Genomic DNA, 16,614 nt, shown 5'->3' on the forward strand with positions numbered 1-16,614 from the left:
CTCACAGCTGTAATCCCACATTTTGGGAGACAAGAAGCAAGAGGATCGCTTGAGGCGAAGAGTTCAAGAACGGCCTGGGCAATATAGCAAGATCCCTATCTCTACAAAAAAATGTTTAAAAATCCAACTTAAGGAACATTTTTGCCTTTGTAGATAGTTCTATTGGACAGCACTGCAGTAGATCATGAAGTTTTGCACATCAGTGTACACCTAGCCTCACATGAGTGGCTGCCTAATAGGTGCTTTATAAATGTTTAGACAATGAATCAGTGAATGATTGTGGCAACTAGCTCACATTAGCTTTTATTTTTTTAAAAATCAGTTGCATCAATTCTAAACATCTAATTTGCCAGACTCTGCCCAACAGGGACACCTACCTTTCACATCTTCTGTTCAGACTTCACTCTCCACCCCATAATTCAGGGGAAGAAGGATTATATTTCTGCACACTATTTACTAATCACACATTTAGTCACCAACAATGATTTACAAAACATCTCTGATATTCGTTACCAGTCCTGAAAATAGTCAAAAAAAGAAAAAAAGCAACCCTTGCCCAATGGGCAGAGAAAACAATGAGCACATGCATACGTTAAACACAGAGTGAATCAGCTCCCGAGTGGTAAGTGCTGTGGAAGAAAACAAAACAGTGATGGATAACTGGAAGTGACGTGCAAGGGAAGGTGGCTGAAATTTTAAATAGGTGTTCAGGGAGGCTCTGCTGCGAAGGTGACAGTTGAGCAAAGGTAAGAAAGTGATCATGCAAACTTGTGCTTACCGGGTGGAACATTCCAAGCAGATGGCGAGTTTCAAGATAGGAGCCAGTGTGTTTGGAACTCACAGGGAACAAGGAGGTAGAGAGGTTAAAGAGGTGATCACAATGATGGTGGAGAGCTAATTTTACACAGCTTCATAAGCCTTTGCAGAAGTGTGGCTTCTACTCTGAGTTAGACATGCTGGAGAGTTCTGAGTAAAGGACTGACACCATCTTACGTTTTAACAGGACCCCTGTGACTTCCATATTGGGAATAGAGTGAATAAGGGCAAGGGAAGAAATGTGGAAACCAGCCTGAAGGCTACTGTAATAATCCAGGTGACCTGGACCAGGGTGGCCCGAGGGTCTGGTGGGGTGGATGATCGGTGGACAGGTCTACAGATCCTATGTGCGCGTGTGTAAGTGTATATAATGGTTAACTATATGTAACATAAAATTTACCATTTTAGCCATTTTTAAGTGCACAATTCAGTAGCATTAAGTATATTCACAATGTTGTGTAATAATTACCACCGTACATCTCCAGAACTTTTTGATCACCCCAAATAGAAATTCTGTACCCAGCCCAGAAGCGACAGATTGGGTGGTTCCTGGACTGTGGAGGGCGGGACCCACGATGGGGCCATCTGGAATCCCAGGATGCAGCCTGGGGTCACCTGCAGCTGGTCACCCTGAGAGCAATGCCTTCCTGCCCTGTGTCACTGAGGGAATGCCCCCACACACTGCACCGCTGGGGAATCCGTCCTCAGCCTTGTACCACCTGCAGTATTCTATCCTGTCTGCACATGGGGGACCCAGGAGTTTGAGAAATCCCAGAGGAAGAATCCAGCTGCCTATGAAAATGACAGATGAGCAACTCATCTAGACAAGTTCCCTGTCTCTAAAAGACCCTTTTCTTGGAGGGGAGTCTGATTTGGGTGTCTTGAAGACAATAAACTTCCCATGAGCTGGACTATTGTGATCTAAAAAAAGAAAGAAAGAAAAGAAATTCTGCACTCATTAAATAACAACTCCCCATTTGCTCCTCCCCTTGGCCCCTGGTAACCCCTAATATGCAGTTGTCCCTCAGTATCCATGGGAAAATGGCTCCAGGACCACCACCCACACCTTGGATATTAAGAATCCAAGGATGCTCAAGTCCCTTATATTAACATAAAATGGTGCAGTATCCACACATAACCTACACACTGTACACTTTAAATCATCTCTAGATTACTTATAATACCTAACACAATGTAAATGCTATATAGTGGCTACACTGTATTTTTTTATATTATTTTTTTTCAAATGCTTTCAACCCATGGTTGATTGAAACCCCATGGATTGGGAGTGCATGAACACTGAAAGCTAACTGTACTTTCTGTCTCTGTGAATTTTCCTATTACAGGAAAATTCCATACTTTCTGTCTGGGCTTATATCATTTAGCCCTATCTTCAAATACACTGGCATTTACTTTTTTTGGCAGGGGTGGGAGTGGGAGACAGGGTCTCCTTCTGTTGCCTGGGCTAGACTGCACTGGCATCATCATAGCTCACTGCAACCGCAAACTCCTGGGCTCAAGCGATCCTCCTGTCTCCACCTCCCAAGTAGCTGGGACTACAAGTGTGTGCCACAGTGCCCGGGTAGTTTTTCTATTTTTTGTAGAGATGGATTCTTGCTCTTACTCAGGCTGGTCTCAAACTTCTGGCCTCAAGCACTCCTGTTGCCTCGGCCTCAAAGTATTGAGATTACAGGCATAAACCACCATGTCCAGCCTGTATATCTATTAACAGGGATAAAAGTTCTATTGCATATGAACTTATATATAAGCATGCTGAAAGACATATGCTTCCCAGTAGAAATTTTGTAAATAAAGTTAACACCCATTAGTGGGCAAATAGTTAAGTGATGGTTTGTTTTCACCACAAAAACAAAATATATATACTCAAAAGAATTGAAAAGAGGGACACAAACGTGTGTGCACTCACCTTCATAGAAGCATTATTCACAATAGCCAAAGGTGGAAGCAACACAAATGTCCTTTAACAGAGAAATGATTAAACACGATGTGTGTGTGTGTATATATATATATATATATATATATATAAAAACAATATTATTCATCCTTTAAAAGGAATTCTGATACGTTACAACATGAGTGAACTTTGAAGACCTATGTTAAGTGAAATAAGCCAGACATAAAAGGACAAATATTGTATGATTCCATTTTATGAGGTACCTGGAATATTCAAATTCAGAGAAAGTACAATCATCCCTCAGTATACTCGGGGGATTGGTTCCAAAATCCATGAATACTCAAGTCCTGAAGTCAGCCCTCCATATACTCAGGTTTCATGTCTGGCCAGAAAAAATCCACTTAAAAGTGGGCCCTTGCAGTTCAAACCCATGTTATTCAAGGGTCAACTGTATAATAGAGGTTACCAAGAGTTGTAAGGAGGAGGGATTGGGGAGTTATTTAGTGTACACAGAGTTTCAGTTTGTAATGACAAAAAAGTTCCGGAGATGGATGGTGTTGATAGTTGCACAATGTAAATGTACTTAATGCCACTTAACTGTACATTTTAAAATAATTAAAATGGTAAATTTTGTGTATATTTTATGACAAGAAAAAATAGCTTCACCAAGTATAAGTAATCTATGTGGTATAATCACACCTATTTATGCAAGATTATGCATATTTTGCATATGTACAAAATAATTCAAGGAAAAAGAATATACACATATATTAGCTCTAATTCTCACTGCTATAGTGGGGAATGTAGAATATTTTTTCTTTGTGCTTTTTTTCCTTCCAAAATGATATGGTAAGAAAGAAAAGTTTTTATAAGTTAAAAAAAGTTAATTAAACTTACAAAATAAGCCTTTGGTGAAACTCATTACACTTATTGATAATTAATTGATTTGTGTTAAAAGGTCATGTTTAAGTAAAAAGTGATTTTTTCAAGATGCAAATAGAGTATCTGACACTTCATATAATAAAAGAAAATTGACTTTTTAACACAAAATTTGACATAAACTGTTATTTGTTGATTCTTCCAAGCAATCACATTTTCCTTGAGTCCCATTAAATGTCAGGAAGTGCTGGACACTAGAATCACCTGAGGCATGTCTTAGGCAGACATCCTGCTGTTCAGGAGCTTACCATTTTTAAAGGGGGAGATATACTGAGAAATAAAACTGCACTATGGTATGATAAGAACTTTAGAAGAGGGAGGTCTAAGGTGCTTTATGGCACCTGAGGGTAAACACCATATAAGGTGACCGAAGCTTGGGTTGAAATATTTCCTGGGTGACACTGGATGTAAACTTGTTTTTGACCTTTATCGGGTAGCCTGGGGGATTTCCCTGTGTACTGCTTGCCTCCTGAGTTGCTTCCAACCAATCACAATCAGCCCCAGTAACAGCAGGTGCATGGCACTTAAACACAGAGCCACAAAGTACAATGGTCCCTTCTGTTTACCTAGCTGGCTTGTGCATCTACTTTTAAACATGAGTCCCAGCCAGGCGCGGTGGCTCACGCCTGTAACCCTAGCACTCTGGGAGGCCGAAGCGGGTGGATTGTTTGAGCTCAGGTGTTCGAGATCAGCCTGAGCAAGAGCAAGATCCTGTCTCTACTAAAAAAAAAAAACATCATGAGTCCCATGAGAGTGACTGGCCCTAGTAACAGCAGAAATATCACTGAGATGTTGAATTCTGGGTACTGCTCAGGGTTAATGTCTGGCACAGTTGCAGCTCCACTGTATGTGTTCATGCTCTGCTCCAGCGATGTTGCTTTGGTCTCATGGACTGGGGTAGTGGCTTCATGGTGAGCACCCTCTACTGGCACAAGAGGCAAGTACAGTATATCCACAGTGCTCACTTCTCTAGACTCTCCCCTGAGACCAGAGCCACCGAAACCATCCTGATCCTGGTGTGCACCTTTGTCACCTTATACTCGTTCTCTTCCATCTTGGTGCTTTATATGGCACTCCTTGATAATTCAGAGTTATGGCTGATAAAAACCATTGCATTTGTAGAAACATGTTCCCCCATTTTTAGCCCCTTTGTACTCACCGGTAATAGTAACACTGCCTCCAGGCTTTATTTTCCCTGCTGGGGGAAAAGGTAATTTTCTCTAAATTTGTCACAAGGTCTGGTGGTTTGTGTTCTCTGACATATTCACAAGTTCCTTCATCCACTATGTAAGGCTAAGCCTCTACTGCTGCAGTCTCCAACTCCCAGGCCGCAGAGCTCTGCTGCCACCCCTTTCCTTTCCCCCAATCTGTGGAAAAATTGTCTTCCATGAAACTTAGGAAGGGAGAGGGCACACAGCAGAAGGTGAGCAGCTTTCGAGCAAGCTAAACTTCATGTGTATTTACAGCCACACCCCATCGCTTGCGTCACTGCCTAAGCCTCACCTCCCCCACCCCACTATCCATGTAAAAACTGTCTTCCATGAAACTGGTCCCTGATGCCAAAAAGGTTGGGGACAGCTACTTTACTGTGTGCCAGACACTAATAGGTAATGGCATAATAAATGAAGCAGGCACAGAAGTCCCATCCCTCACAGAGGTGGCAACATATTTCAATGATCTTAAGACACACCTTTTTCTTCATTCTAATAAGTCTGAAATTAGGAGACATCATATACTGATGTTAGTCTGTGTGACTGATTCCTGCATTATATAAAACATTAAGGTACCTTATTACAGCATTTTTCTTTCTGGATTGCCTATAAAACTTTAACCAGTACACAGATTTTAAGCATGCATCTGTACAAATTATTACATAATTTAAATTACTATAAATGCTAGAAAGTCAAGTTTAGGTGATTATGAGGAAACACACCCAACAGACTTCAAGTAGTCTGAAGGCTTAGGAAAAGATTCCTTGAGAATATTTTTTTTATGTTTGAAATGAATTTTCTGCAGTGATTTACTAAATGTAGAGTGTTGGAAAGAGTATTCCAAGAATAGACAAAGGTCCATGTGAAGGGCTGCTGTTGGGAAGTGCTGTGAGCATTCAGGAAACTGAAAGGGCTGAGACAGAATAAAGGATAATTCACATCGAGATGCTGAATTGGGCAGATACAATTATTTCTGGAAATACTAAATAATAAATTAGCTGACCCATAAACCCAATGTAGAAAATTTATAAATTTTAAATGATTAAAAATTAAACCTTAGTTTTATAAAACTACAATAATATGATAACATTGTTTATATGATGGTAAACAGCAAAAAGATACAGCTCAACTTTAAAATTATTAAACCAGTCTAACTGTTTAAAAAGTCATCTTGATAGGTATATGAACTTTTAAAAATATTTACAAACACCTACATACATAAACCAAACGTTTAAAGACTATGGATAGTACACAAAAGCTCTGAGGGTTTTCTGTTTCTTCTTATCTGGTAACCTAGAACTTAAGTCCATTATTCAAAATCACAGCTTAACAAATTTAGCAAGATTGTACTTAGAACACTTAGCAACATTGTATTTAGAAATGTAAATGGCTTATTTATCTTTCCTACATTCTATGTTAGGACAAATAATTTTTTCTTACATTATCAACATGTATATTTTTCAAAATTTTTCTGTAGTTGTTTTATGTATGTTGTGTGTCTTTTCTTTTCTTTTCTTTTTTTTTACCCTTAAAGTTCTGTTAACTTTCAAATCCTTTTCAGTTCAGGTCTACTAGATATTTTCCAACCATATTTTTTTCCATATTTCTCCATCCTTGGCTCAATCAAAGGACAGAGTCACTGATAGGTGTCAGGGTTCTCTGAAGTATGTATGTACAGGAGAGAAATGAATGTTTTAATAAAATTTTCCTTCCCAACCTGGGATTTGGGAAGTCTTTTACAATGTCAAAGATTTGAACACAACAAGAATGAAAGTCCATTTTCCAGGAATGTGTCTCCTCTGTGTAGAAGTTGCAATCCAAAGGCCACTGAAAGGGGAAAAAGGGAAAGAACGGGGTACAAATAGAAAAAAGGGCCAGGAAGGGTGGCTCACACATGTAATCCCAGAACTTTGAGAGGCCGAGGTGGGAGGATCACTTGAGGCCAGGAGTTCAAGACCAACCTGGGCAAAATAGCAAGACTCCATCTCCACAAAAATATTAAAGAAATTAGCTGGACATAGTGGTGTGTGCCTGTAGTCCCAGCTACTCGGGAAGCTGAAGCAGGACAATCTCTTGAACCCAGGAGTTTGAAGTTACAGTGAGCTATGATCATGTCACTGCACTTCAGCCTGGGCAACACACGAAGACCATGTCTCTTAAAAAAAAGAAAGAAAAAAGGACAGGATTTGTGTGGATTCACCAGTGACCAGGTTTTAAGTTCACCATAATTTACTTAAAGCCAGAGCTTCCCTAAGTGTACCCTGCAGCATTGTTTATTTACAGGACAAAAAGAAATTAAATTCTGATCAATGAATGGTCCACTCTCTATATTTGGTACAAGGAGGCTTCCAAATGCAATTTAAACTCTACGGTTGCTTCCCTGAAAGATGTTTTAGCTAAGAGTACCTTCTTAGTATTAATATAATCTTAGCACTAGACCACAGGGTGGAGTACCAGTACCTTCTTTGTAGATCTAAGATCTTAGATCTTAAAAGATGGACCTTAGTAGATCCACTAGTTGCTAGGATGTCAACAACCTAAAATGAATAATATGTAACAATTAATCTAAATGCTCTTTCAAATAAATACTTACGTTAATACAATCGGTGAAAATTATTCCAAATGAATTTATGACCCAGTGTTTTCACTACACTTATTTCTTAGAAAGTGTCCTAAGAGCTATCAAAGACTAACAGCCACCAACACCACTGGCAGGCAAAGCCTCAAAGGCAGGAAGAGGAGTGGGAAAGCGTTATGTGAGAAACGGCAAGTCTTCAGGTATACCCTGACTGGGAAGCTGTCGGTGTGACAACTAGAAGCAGAATATCCTGCATGATTGGTTAGGGATACATATTTGGCTTCCTATCATTAGTAGTGAGTTGGAAATGAGGACAAAACTTAGGAAAGCTGTCTATTTTTAGTCATGTCCTGGCCATTTGAGGCTGATTGTTACCAGAGCATTGGCTAGGCTTGCTAGATTGTTGCTAGGCATAGTGGTCTGACATTCTACAAGCCTGACTTACAGAGAGCTGGTTTCTTGAGCTATTAATACAACGGGTTGACTTCCTGGGCTGCTTTGTGCCCAGTGTGGGTCAGCATTCTATTTTCATATATGATCTGGCCATTGTATTGCTCTCAGAAGCACCAGATTGTCACAACTACCCCCTACTCAGGCTTACCTCTGAATCCATAGCATACCTTGGCATCCAGGATACAAATTAGGACAACACCCTGCAACCCTTCCCTGGAGGCCTTGGACAGTAATGCAAACTAGACCCAAACTAGAAAGAGGGCTATATTCTACCATCACACCGTCCTCCTTGAGGCACACAAAGTTGGGATCCCAACACAACTGTTCACCCTTTTATGTTAGCAGAAGCCAATTGTTTCCAAACCACCCCATACAGTGAATAGAATCCCCAAGATTAATGGTGCCTTAAACAATAAGGCCTTTATTATCGTACAAACCAGGGCAATGAAAGGCAGGTGGTTCACACAGTTGATGACTTAGAGGCTGGAAAAGTCCATCAAAACTGTCATCTAAGACCAACAGTATCTAAAATAGGTAGTCCACCTTTCCATGTCAACAGGAGAGTCCTCTGGGTCAAACTGGGTCAGGTTCATGCCCTGATTCATCAGAGAAAAAAAAAAAAGAGAAAGGAATATAATAAATGCTCAGGCTACTTACAAATTCCTCCCATGAGTGAAAGAACACCAAGGTTCACTTACCTGCATACACTGGCGTGGGTGAACTCAGGTGCACATAGTGAGCACCTGCCAGCTGGTAGAGGTAAAATGGCTTCTGCTACAAAACTAGCAATGACATCAATCCACCAAGAGCCCTGGGTAGGGTAAAATGTACAATGCAGCTCTCACATACCTGGAATTTATGTGGATGTTCAATGTATGAGGTTGAATTCAAGCAGATGGCACCCTCACATAAGGGATTTCCTTCAGAGTTGTTACACTGAACAAAGAAACAGCATATCCCTGTATATCAAAGGTGTTCTTCCCACGTAAACTTTGTGTACCTAATGAGATAAGTCCTTCAACTGAATGTTTCCTCACATTCACTGCATTTACAGGACTTTCTCCACGGTGCTAATCTTCCACATCTGCCACTCATAAGGCCTTTATCGACTATGAATCCTCCGGTGTTTAATGAGGCTAGAGTTATGGCTAAAGTACTTCCCACATGCAGTGCACTGATAAGGTCTTTCCCCAGTGTGAACCCTCCTGTGCTTAATGAGGCTAGAGTTTTGAGTAAAGGATTTCCCACATTCACTGCATTCGTAAGGCCTTGATCCAGTGTGAACTCTCTGGTGTTTCTGGAGACTGGAGCTGTAGGTAAAGAATTTCCCACATTCACTGCACGCATAAGGCCTTTCTCCAGTATGAACTCTCCGATGTTGAAGAAGTGCAGAGCTTTGGCTAAAGGATTTCCCACATTCACTGCACTTATAAGGTCTTTCTCCAGTATGAACCCTACGGTGTTCAATGAGGCTGGAGTTTTGGCTAAATGACTTCCCACATTCACTACACTCATAAGGCCTTGATCCACTATGAACTTTCTGGTGCTTTATTAGACTGGAATGGTATGTAAAGAATTTCCCACATTCACTGCACTCATAAGGCCTCTCTCCAGTGTGAACACTCTGGTGTTGAAGGAGTGCAGAGCTTTCACTAAAGGACTTCCCACATTCACTGCACTCATATGGCCTTTCTCCAGTGTGAACTCTCCAATGTTTAATGAGGTTGGATTTGTTGCTAAATAATTTTCCACATTCATCACATTCATGAGGTCGTACTCCAGTATGAACTCTCCGGTGCTGAATGAGGCTAGAGCTTTGCCTAAAGGATTTCCCACATTCCCGACACTCATAAGGCTTTTCTCCAGTGTGAACTCTCCAATGGTCATTGAGGCTGTAGCTTTTGCTAAAGGATTTCCCGCATTCGCTGCACACGTAACATCTTTCTGTAGTGAGGGCTCTCCGCTGCTGAACAAGTTTGCATTTTCGGCTGACTGCTTTTGTATATTCTTCATAGTTGTGCTGAGTTCCTTCACTGTGACTGATAGCCCCACAATTGCTTATGCTATTTGACTGCTCCCCAGTGTGAGTGGCCTGTTGATGGACAAATCCCAACTTGGCCAGGAAGTCCTTCCCAACTTCCCTGCAGGTAAAGGGCTCCCCTGACACATGAAATGTGCAGGTCTTCACAAACAATGTTTTGCCCACACTGCTTCTGAAATGTTTCTCTCCAAAGTGCTCCTTCTGGTGTTGATAAACATCTGCAATGAAATACAATTGTTTCCCACATGCCACACACCTGCAGTTTCTGCCCTTGATGTATTCTCTGGGGCTCAGCCAAGTGTAAAATCTCTCTCAAGACCAGGCCGCACATCTCACAGGGGTGGGCCTTCTGGGGAAACAGACCTGTCTTGGAAGTCCTGAGTTGGGACACTCCTAAAGAAATGCTCTGCTCAGAAGGTACCACCTCATCCACCACTCCATGCTAACAACCTAAAAGCAAGAAATGCTAGTGAAGTGCACACTGACTTTGGTGAGAAGAGGCAGCCGCCATACAAGTGTGTGTATGACAAACCCAGGAACAAGTCCATGGGATTGTCTGCATTACAAGAGAAGTGGGTTGAGGCTGAAACTGCTTAGTAATACTAAGGCTGTATGGAAAAACTGTCTTCCATGAAAAAAAAAATTCTAAGGCTATAAAGATCACAGAATGGGGAGACCTAATGAGGGAAAGCCACACAATGAGGTGTGACACAGAGAGAAGCAGGGTCTAAAATTAAATCCTCTGCAAACAACTTCAGCAGAAACTTATCTGCTGGTGGCATGAGTGCTGGGTAGAATAGTTTACACAGGCCCAAGGAACTATGCCTGCAAGAGAGCAGCTGGCCTTCGAAACTATTTAAGTACACATCTCATGATGCAATATGTAGAGGCCAATGTTGGAGGGCCCTACAGATGGAGCAGTGGAAAAAATGGATAAGATGTGGAGTCCAGAGATGTGTAGATTAGCCCCAGGCTGGATTTAAGACTAAAAGCAACAAGTAGTAGACTTCAAAAGTCAGCAAAGTGTCAAGAATGGTGAAGGAAAACCAGAAATGAGCTGCAGCCACTGGCACTGCAACCAAAATGTTCATCGAGCAGACTAGGTTGCTGCTATGATTTAAACCCTGCCTTCACGTGATGCCTTTACTCAAGTGCCACTCTTCAGGGCCAGGTTCCCTCTGAGCTCATCTTGCTATGGCTGGATTCATAGCCATGTTGTGAACCACTGAAGGCTCTCCACCTCACTCTTAAGATAAACAAATATATGGCACCTGGCTAATACAAAAACTAAGGAAAGAATGGACAGAAGAGCAGCCAGCATTGTCCTATAAAAAAACTCAGCACATGATAGCCCGTAGGAAAAAAAGATACAAATATTACAAAGAAAACTTCAGAGGACTGTCTTATAAGAGTCCATGGTCCACATAAATAGTGACTATGTCAATGACAGTAATCCCTGGCACAGGCAGGCATAAGGAATGCCAGCTACAGAAAGGAAGCAGAACCCGGGGCACACGGGAGTTTTGGATCTGGACGAAGTCACCCAGTCATGGAGAGAACAAGCAAGTAGGGGGATGCATTAGGGTGACTGCAAAACTCCTGACCCTGAATCCCTCCCTATGAGGCTGCTAAGAAACAGGTGTTGGGGCTGCTCAAGGAGACCAGGGGAGTCCATACGCCTCAGCCCTACCAACCACAGAGCCTGCCCAGGGAACCAAGAAGGAAGCAGGTTCTGTCATGAGGACAGATCTGCCACCGTGGAAAAGGGGAAGACACAGACTAGCTAAGGGCACAGAGATGAGTGTGAGAACCTTACCCAGCGAGGTTATAAGAGCCAAGTTCTCCAGCATCACATCACGGTACAGGCATCTTTGAGCCTCATCAAGGAGACCCCATTCCTCCCAGGAGAAGTATACGGCCACATCTTCAAAGGTGACAGTGCCCTGCCAGGATACAGACAGATGAAACCACAAACAGCTCCTCTCCTGAAGACCCACAATCCCTTTTCCCAACACATTTACCCATGCCCATCCTCTTCCCAAACTCCTCAACTGAGAGGAGAAACTATCTCCCGTGCTATTGTCCCACTATCCCCTCAAGGGCTCATTAATCACAAGGATATAGCTATCAGCAATGGGGATGTGGATAAATAGATATCTAAGCTGGGGGCCTGGCACAGAAGGATCCACCATGCAATCCTCCTAGAATACCCAAGGTCAAGTAAGTTTCAATGCCAGGGCCTTGGGGTCATCAGGGTTACTCCTTTTCCAAGTGCACATCATTCTTTAGAATACACATTCCTCCCATCTTCAGATACCACAGTCCCAAACCCATGATCACCACCACCTCACTGCCTCATCCCACAGGTCTCTCCCTGGTCTTCCCATATGTGACTTTGTTTTAATCACCTCTTCCTCACTCCACTGGTGCGGGTGGGATTCCCGCCCTAGGGTTACGGGTATGGCCAAACACAAGATACCTGACACTAGAAAGATAAAACAGATAGTAGTTTATTAATCACGTACACACACAGGCTAGAAGAGGAGGACAAGACATATGACACAAAGCCACATAGAGGTACTATCTAGAAAAAAGTGAACAACCAGGGGCTGTGGGATGCAAGCTTTGTAAGACAAAAAGGGTCAGGTGCCCCCTGGTTCCCACAATTGGTCTGTCTGGATAACTCCCTGGGCTGGCAGGGAGCTGAAATTTGATACAAAGTGATAAGCAGAAATTGTGCCTGGTCCCCTTAATAAAAAAAGTTGTTTGGGGTAAGAGTAGGAAGGAGAGCTTGCACTCAAGCCATCTGATGTCATCCCAATTTCACCAGATGTCAAAACAGTACATAATATAAGGTCTTAATTTTAGACTTTACACTATAATTTAACACACAGTATCTAGAGAGCTGGACAATATCAAACAGAATCTAATACAATCCTAGCCCTCCCACGGCGCCCTCTAGTGGTGGCAGTCCCACATCCTATGAAGGCTCCCTGCCTGTCTCCATTCTTTGGCTCAGACTTAAGACACACAAAAACACATGTTCATCTCAAGATACCCATGGCCCTATTGCACTTCTGAGCTGCACTTGCCCACCCATCAGCACTTACAGCCTTCCTCTGTCCACCTAACCCCACTGAAAGCCCAGCTCCATTGATCAGTCACCCCAGGCCTAGTGACTCTTTGCCCCTAGCATCCTCCAGGCTGAAGGAAACACTCAGGCCTCATCAAAGTCATCACAAAATCCTGGTGATTCCAGAGTGGTGAATAAGTACTTGGTCTGGTTTGAGTGCCATCTCACCTCAAATATACCTATGCCTCTGCATCCATCTTATATCTGTTCTCCCTTGAAAACTTATGCTGTCTGTCAAACTATCCTGTCCAATAATTGATGGCCTCTAACCTCCCTTACCAGTATTTGTAAAGCCCAATACCATCACCCAACTAAAATGTCTAATCCTCAGCCCAGCCCTCACCCTCTCCGTCCTGGCCCCCTAATAGCTGTACCACCATAACCGAAAGATTAACCCTCCTAAATGCGATCCACAGCTCACTCTCTTTGGTCCACACAATAACCACGTTTTGGATGTCTCCATCCCGAACCACTACCCAGATTTCCAGACCTGTGTGTCCAGTTGCTTACTTAATGCCTCCACTCCGTGATCTCTGAAATATCTCAAGCTGTTTATTTATTTATTTATGAATGAATGAGTGAAAGGATCTGTTACCAAGGTTGTAGTGCAGCGGCGCAATTATACGTCACTGCAACCCACTGCAACCTTGAGCTCCTGGCCTCAAGCAAGCCTCCTGCCTCATCTTCCCAAAGCACTGGGATTACAGATGTGAGCCACCACAACTGGCTCAATCTAACTCTTAACATGACCTAATCAAAGCTCCTGATGTCCCCAGTGAATATTACTCTTAATACCAATTTTTCTTGATGGAGTTTACATTCCTACAGCTGCTGAAACAAAAGCTATGGGGTCATCCCTGAATCCTGTTTCACTCCGTCACATCCACACTGGAAAATTTAGTTGCCCAAATCCAGGCCAGAATGCAACCACATCTCCTGAGCCATGAGTCTGGTCCACTAACCCTCACCAGGACTACAGCAGTAGCCTCAGTCCTCATCTTCCTTCTTCCTCCCTCAACTCCACACTTGTTCTTCATTATGCAGACAGATGGAGCCCGTTAAGACTTTGGTAAGATCACCTCCCTCTTCTGACCCAAACTTCCCATTACCTCTAGGATAGATACCCAACTTCTCTGGCAGGCATTGCAGTCCTGACTCCTTCCCCCTGCTCTTTGCTCCCACCTAAAAGAAAAAAGGCCCATGGTTTCCTGAACATTCCCAGTTCAGTTTTACCTCTAAACATTGCACATCCTAGTCCCAGTTCCAGGGAAAACCTTCCACACCCGTTTACACTCACTGCAGTAATGGGAACACTTCCATAAAACCCCTGGTATGGACTTAGGGCTCTGGGCTTGGAGTTCTCCAGGGCGCTAGACCCAAGGATCAGGGGAATAACACTTAAGAGTACTAGGAAATCATAATCTAGAGAACATGCGGATGGGGAATGAGGCCATTGAGGGACTAGAACATCCTCCACTTTCCTACGGCGGTTCCATAAGCCTTTCTGTAGCCATGGGAACCACAGAAAGAGGCAGGCCTTAGAGGAATGTGTCCAGCATAGCCATCCCTGGCCCTGAAATCAGGTGACCTAAGGCTAGCTGGCTGTCTTACCTCCCTGCCTCAGTGTTTACTGTCACCCCTCACCAACTGTAGGGCTCAAAGAAGATGCAACCTCCCAGTGCCTCAATGTCCTCATCGTCCCTTCCACTCTGCTCTTCCTTTGCACAGTCTTTGGGAAAGTTTTAAAACCCTACCTTAGATGGTATCCCTCCTTTACTCAAACCTCTCCACAGCTTCTAAAGTCTTCACAATGAAGACACACCACCGAGCCAGCTAGTCAACGAGGAACTCGGCCTCATATTCTTTGGTCCCTGCGGGGGAAGAGGATCCCAGGTTTCCTGAAACCTCCCGGCTCAGTCGCACCTTCAAGCCTTTGCACGCGCGGGTCGCGCAGCCGCTCACACTGCCCCACCCCCACCCAACCGCACCGAATGTCAGAAACAGGGACCCCACCCGCGAGCGCCTCACTCTCGTGGACACCGGGGCTTGGGCTGCAGGGACGTGAGCAGGCGCCCGTCACTCCAGGTTTGAGGACTTGGGTGGATGAGGACGGGTGAGGCCCCAGGACGCGGCACTTACCTGAGCCGGGTCCCTCAGCGCGGCCGCCGCCATCGGTCTATGGGCGCAGCAAAGACGTGGGCACGGCGGTCCCTATCGCGGGCCTGGCGCGGGTCACTACGGGCGACGATGCCGAGCCTCAGACGCTCCTGAACAGCGGAGACCACGACTCTTCTCGCAGCTTCTCGGCCGCTTTGCTTCGACACAGCCCTCCGCGGCCTCTGATCCGGGAACACACCTAGAGAAGCCAAAATGGCCGCCACGCAGAGGACGACAGAGGTCCCGCCTCCCTTTGTACCACACGAGGAAACGGCTATTTCCTGAGCCCCCATTGGCTTAGCCGCACTGCCATTCAATGCAGAGCATTCTGGGTAAGTGTAGTTCCCATTAGGCCCAGAGGTCGCGATTCACGGTCCTCTCCGCCAACCCTCAGGAGTGAAAACTCAGCTCCAGGTCGGGGAGCGCTAGGAGATGGCTTATCCAGGTCCCAAGTCAGAAGAAGGTCTTTTCCGTTTGTAAAATGGGTCGTAATCAGACGACATGTCTGTGGAGCGCTGTCTGCCACCGATCGCCCAAGTGTTCTGAGACATTATTTCAAACAACATAAAGCTCAGCATGCTACAGATACTATTTCTGATGCTCCCAAGGGCTACCAATCCAAGTACACATATCATTCCATAAAGTCGTTCAGACACAAAATGTGTCTACTCGTAGGGAAGCCAATAAACGCTATCTCATTGCAGTTTAAATGCATGCATTCTGAAGCATTGAAGTTAGTTTGTCAGTCTCTGTATTTTTTGTCAGGGCCCAGAGAAAAAATATTTCAGATAGTGACATGGTAGTGCCTCTGGAAGATAGGGTAGAAATGTTGGGCTTCCCTAAAGCAGTAGTACAAAGGTGAAATTCTTTCTATGGTTCCCACGGAAAACATCTCTCATGGTCAATTATTGTGTCCAATTCATTGAACAACACTTTTATCCATTTAATAACTTTTACTTGATACCTGAGGTATATTTAATTCCTTTTAGGAGTCTAACATCAAGCTCAAAAAATGAACAATGAAAGAAGTGCTATTAATATTTTCATAGGGTAAAAAGCAGGTAAATGGGGCTTCTTAATAAGAAAGGTGGGGAATATACACTTGATGGAGGTGAAGATGAGCCATGTGGGTATTTTTGGAATAAGTTCCAGGCAGAAGAACCAGGTGACTAGGTGACCTGGGTGGGTGGAGACTTCACAGGGCTCCTCGGCAGTGGAGGGCCTGTGACTCCAGCCCAGAGGGTGGTCTTTGCTCACTGCAGAGACACTAGGCATGTGGGTGGGAAACCTCCGTTTTGCCCCTTGGAATCTGCAAATCTCCACCATGATAGGCTGGGGCCTGGAAACAGGCTCACCCTCATCTTTCCTACA

The 16,614-nt window shown here is 43.8% G+C and overlaps 1 protein-coding gene across 3 annotated transcripts; it reads right to left on the minus strand.

The window, feature by feature from the left end:
- Window positions 1–8,324: 8,324 nt before the first annotated feature.
- On the minus strand, window positions 8,325–15,450 carry ZNF154 (zinc finger protein 154). Of its 3 annotated transcripts, XR_001137859.1 has the most exons (6): window positions 15,226–15,450; window positions 14,196–14,268; window positions 12,362–12,438; window positions 11,770–11,896; window positions 8,611–10,171; window positions 8,325–8,508 (listed from the first exon to the last, which is right to left on the minus strand). XR_001137859.1 is itself a non-coding variant. In XM_012653582.1 (5 exons), the coding sequence occupies exons 1-5, from the start codon at window positions 15,256–15,258 to the stop codon at window positions 9,015–9,017; spliced, it is 1,467 nt and encodes a 488-aa protein (XP_012509036.1). In that variant the 5' UTR covers window positions 15,259–15,450; the 3' UTR covers window positions 8,522–9,014. The 3 variants fall into 3 exon arrangements, 1 of the variants encoding a protein (XP_012509036.1); XM_012653582.1 differs by lacking the exon at window positions 8,325–8,508 and having other exon boundaries at window positions 8,522–10,171; XR_001137860.1 differs by lacking the exons at window positions 12,362–12,438; window positions 14,196–14,268.
- Between the last annotated feature and the right edge of the window lie 1,164 nt (window positions 15,451–16,614).

Source organism: Propithecus coquereli, unplaced genomic scaffold (genome assembly GCF_000956105.1).
Source record: "Propithecus coquereli isolate 6110/MARCELLA unplaced genomic scaffold, Pcoq_1.0 Scaffold425, whole genome shotgun sequence".
Taxonomy (NCBI): domain Eukaryota; kingdom Metazoa; phylum Chordata; class Mammalia; order Primates; family Indriidae; genus Propithecus; species Propithecus coquereli.